This window comes from Pundamilia nyererei, unplaced genomic scaffold (genome assembly GCF_000239375.1).
Source record: "Pundamilia nyererei isolate P.nyererei 1_Seehausen unplaced genomic scaffold, PunNye1.0 scaffold00025, whole genome shotgun sequence".
NCBI classification, from domain to species: Eukaryota; Metazoa; Chordata; class Actinopteri; order Cichliformes; family Cichlidae; genus Pundamilia; species Pundamilia nyererei.
In genome coordinates, this window is record NW_005187426.1 from 1,554,333 (window position 1) to 1,558,953 (window position 4,621).

Below are 4,621 nucleotides of genomic sequence, written 5' to 3' on the forward strand. Positions count from 1 at the left end.
ATAGTCTAAAAACATGCATGTTAGGTTGATGTGTCATGGCTGTCTGTCTGCGTTGCCCCTGTGACAGACTGGCAACCTGCCCAGGTTTACCCTAAGCCACCTGGGAAGGCTCCAGCTGGCTGCAAAAATTAATTTAACTTATATTTTTATAGGGATAAGTATGTTACGTGAACTGTGCCACATTGAATGGCATTTATAGCCTTAACTAGTTTGCAAACACATACAGAAAAATATCAATAACATAAAAAGAAAATGATTTCCATAACAGCCCCTCACATCTTCCAGTAGATGACAATCCATAAATAATCATTACTTTTCATATGGATTTATTTCTCTTTTATTATTTTAGCCGTCATCTTCAAATTGAATCATGTTATCTTCATATCTTATTTACTTTTGCTCTTGTATCGCTCTGTCATCATTTTTTAGGTTATGAACAACAGACTGTAGTGGTGTAAGTTTGAATTGTGCTGTTTTGATTTCATTTTTTAAACTTTGCTTTAATTTCCCCGCACAACGTCTGTGTGTACAAAAGTTCTTTCTATATGAAACTGCCTGGCCTTATATTTGAATAACAGTTGTTTTTGTTTATTTCACATAAATGAGAAAAATAAAAATTTCTTTTGAATATTACAAGTTCAGTCATCTTTCTTTAGTGCAAACACACACACATATACCCCGGAAACTAGCCTTTCCAGAAGCCTCTTAAAAATATCTCTGTTGGGGGGCTAAAGTACTTGAAGAATCTCCACAACATGTCAGAGATCAGACTCTGTGACTGGTTATCTAGTTTTCTTTTAGTGTATCTTTGTTAATGGGGCACTGCAAACACAGAGAGGTTCCTGGCACCACTGAGTCTAGACTAGGATCCCTCCCTGCTCTTTCCCTTTTCTTTCACCTCATGCCCTAATTACCTGCTAAGCCCACCAAGAACACTTTAATATTCATAGAGAATAGTGGATCTGCATATCAGGCTGGAGAATTAGGCCCCAGTGTTTCATTTGCCACCTACATGTGCTTCATTTGATATGCGAGCAGTAAGCCTAACACAAAGCCTAATATTCTCACTGAGGTCTTTCATCGTGGTAGAGTTAATAAACTCTGGGCTAAAAGGGTTTGGGATGAAAGGGTTAGCACCGCTGTGCTGATTATTCACTCATTACATGTGAGTAAACAACATCAGAGCTAATGTGGATTAAGAGAAGGAAGATCCTCTTTATCACCGGCCTGGGAGGGAAGAAGACAGTTGACAGCTGGGGAAAATCTGCAGAAGTTCAAAATGAAAAAGAAATTAATGAATAAAAAGTGAATACAGAGTTGAAGCAAGTTCTGTCAAAAGAAAAATTATATATATATATATACATATATATATACGTATATATATATGTATATATACATATATATAGCACCTTTGTGTGCTTGTGCTAAAAAAGTAATTTGTATGTAACAAGAGCACTGGACCAGCTGGTAGTTCATTCGATATGTAACAGAAACACATGAATGACTAATAAAACATATATAAATCCAAACATATATAAATGCAACGTTTCTCCTACTGAAAATGCTACGTCCAGATGAACAGAATCAACTTTTGGAGATTTACTTAACTGGATGACTGAGCATGCATCAAGACATAAATGCAATGTTGTTTTTAACGGTGACTCCTGGCACAGGGTCAAAGGTCACTGTAGTCTTTAGTTGCTTACACTATGTCTTTCATCAGAAATATGTACAAAACAAAAAACATACAAATGTAAATGTAAAAAAAGTGTTTTCTTTGAATTAAGGTGGCTGTTTTTCTTGGGGAAGTTTGTTGGTGGGTGCTGTGCGAAACGGGTTCGCACTTCCTAGACATAGGTTTCACCTCTGCTGCAGAAAAGGAGACAAATGTGACGCGCTGGTTTGTGGGAACACTGCTCAGGACTCAGATCCATGGTTCATGAGTGAAAACAAACCCACCAATGGGCAATTAGTGAAGGGATGTGATTGCGTGAATATTATGTGTTTGTAGTTATAGGTGTTATTGAGCATAATTAAGATGAAGTTCAGATATATACTGCACAGCAACATGAAAAAAAATATCCACAATAATATCATACCTGTTTTTATTGTCTTGGCATTACTTCTTGATGATCCACAATTTTACCTTCCAGAAGCACTGAGTACTGCTGCTGTCCAAACAGCTCAAGGTGCAAAATCCTCACACCTCACAGCTGCCCAGACACACTTCTTCCAGCCTGACCTCTGTTACCACATGCCAGAACTAAAAACAGTTAGTAATACACACAACAGCTACATCATCAGCATTTTTTTTTAAGTAGGATCATATTTTGAATGGTCATTCAGTGAGCATCCATGAAGCAGAAATGCTGCAAGTGAACATTTTTCCTTTTGTGGAGAAATTGAGATGCGTTTTTGGTAACATACACATTTGCTGCTTCCAATCGGTGCCTTTGGGTTTTTTAATAAAATTCTAAGATTCAAAGACGAACTTGTGACCCAGGTACAACCCCAGTCGTGCCAGGGTCATGTTCCCAGGCTGTGGGAGCATATAGTGTGAACCTGTATAGTTTATAATGACCACGCAAGCTGCCAGGTTACACCTTGTGCTGAAGCATGCCAGATTCCCATGGGACCCCCTAGCCTAGGTGTCATCTGTGGTCCCAGAGTTTCTCAGGACCAGAGGTGGCTGTCAGAGGTGCAACCTCACACCTCCCACCACATATATGGAGCAGCCTCCATGTACCTCCTCAGTATCCTCTGCCTGCCTTACCAGCAACATACTAACAGCTGACTTCTCAAAGAAGACCCTACAGCAGCCACAATGGAGGTATCCTACTTTTCTCCTCTCCCACTCCAGGAGAACTCTTTCCTCTTTGACTGCGAATCTCTGTTAGAAAAATCTCTGGCTTCTGATCCTGCCTCAGACGCTGGTTACAGCAGCACTGGCAACAGCCTGTCTCCTACTTCCTCTGTGGACTCCTTCTGCTTCTCCCCTACTTCCCTCCTAACATTTGGAAGTGAACAAGATCCCTTGGACTGCTTAATCTTTAATACCCCTGCAGCACCTCATCTCACTCACCAGACTCCACTCTGCTCCAAATCCTCTTCTGCAACAAAGAAGTCCAGATCCAGGTACCCGGGTAAAAAGCGCCAGACTGCCAGCGAGAGGGAGAAGCTGAGGATGAGGGATTTGACCAAGGCTCTGCATCACCTCAGATCATACCTCCCACATTCAGTGGCACCAGCCGGCCAGACTCTGACCAAGATTGAGATTCTGCGCCTCACCATTCGCTACATCTCTTTCCTGTCAGCCCAACTGGGCCTCAGCGAGGAAGTGCTGGAGCAGAAGAAATCCTCAAACTCAGTGGAGCATACCCAAACCTTCAACAATTTCCTGGGTCAGCCAGCAGCCAGTTACAGTCCCGAAGAGCCAAGCTGTAACACCATGAGCAAAGCCCAGCAGCCCTTTCTGCAGAATTCATATCAGGTATGTTAATATAATAAACATAACATATATTATTGAAAAAATATTTCCTATAAAGATTTGCAGCACAATTTTTGATTACATTCCAAAATGTTAAAGCTAAATGAGTTTCTAATAAAAAAAACAACTGTCTTCTGTTGTCAGGTTCCAGGTGGAGTTTGCTTGAATAGCGAGCAGTACTGGATGCTACAGCAACAAAACCAAAATGTCACCTTCTCTGGACTGTGTTGAGAGATGTGGTGATCAATCCACTGAACCCTTTTCATTGCAACAATGACAAGATTTATGCACAAAACCTCTGTTTTTCTTTTGTTAATTTTAACAAAATATGTATTCTAACATTTTATTTTTGTATATAGATCTTTGTATTTATTGAACTTTCATATTGTGAGCAGAATAAACATTATTTATCAAATTAATCCTTGCTTCTTGGCTTATTGGTGCATTTACTTTTGGCATCATGAATGATGTAGACTTGTAGCTTGCCTGCCACTTCCTTCCTAAACAAACACTGCAGCTGCAGGACAATGAGGTGCTAAACAAGGAGCACATCCCCTCTAAAGTCTTTAAGGAAAGACCCCCACTGAGAGAAATGACAGCTGAACTAGAACCAGTCAATCAGCACCCTTTAACATCCTGTGTAAACATTACTTGATGGCTGAGATCCTTTTAAAAAAAATTAATTAATTAACCAATGTTTGGGTCTGATATAATTTCAGACTTGACTGTTAAACAGACTGAGCGTGTCTCATTGGGATGCTTTATTTATACAATTTTGCCCCATTCCACTTGTAAGTTGATGCTTCACAGTGTGATCTATGATGCTGAACAGATGTCTGGAGCAAAGAACAACCAAAACTTTTCAAACATTCATTTCCAGTGTGGCATTTTGCAGACAAACTGACTCTTTTATCTACCCTCAGAATTACAAAAAGTAACAAATTAAGACTTCAAAACATTTTTGCTATGTACTTACATCTGCCTAATATTTAAAAATGGGGACGACAAGCTAACCCTATAACATATTAAAAGTTAACGTGCCAACACACACAAAAACCAAGAGAATTAATCAAATCCTTTTTTATTCTTAAAAAGCCTTTTTTAATCAAAAATTTACAATTAAAAAAATCTCCA

At 39.3% G+C, this 4,621-nt stretch overlaps 1 protein-coding gene across 1 annotated transcript; it reads left to right on the forward strand.

The window, feature by feature from the left end:
• Positions 1-2,824: 2,824 nt before the first annotated feature.
• mespaa (mesoderm posterior aa) lies at positions 2,825-3,718 on the forward strand. The gene is made up of 2 exons (XM_005727693.1): positions 2,825-3,490; positions 3,632-3,718. The coding sequence occupies exons 1-2, from the start codon at positions 2,825-2,827 to the stop codon at positions 3,716-3,718; spliced, it is 753 nt and encodes a 250-aa protein (XP_005727750.1).
• The last annotated feature ends 903 nt before the right edge of the window (positions 3,719-4,621 follow it).

Bases quoted from the DNA above. Each gene is read 5' to 3' on its own strand.
- mespaa (XM_005727693.1), top strand. From the start codon at position 2,825: ATGGAGGTATCCTACTTTTCTCCTCTCCCACTCCAGGAGAACTCTTTC. The intron at 3,491-3,631 runs GTATGTTAATAT...TTCTGTTGTCAG, and splicing joins TTCTGCAGAATTCATATCAG to GTTCCAGGTGGAGTTTGCTT.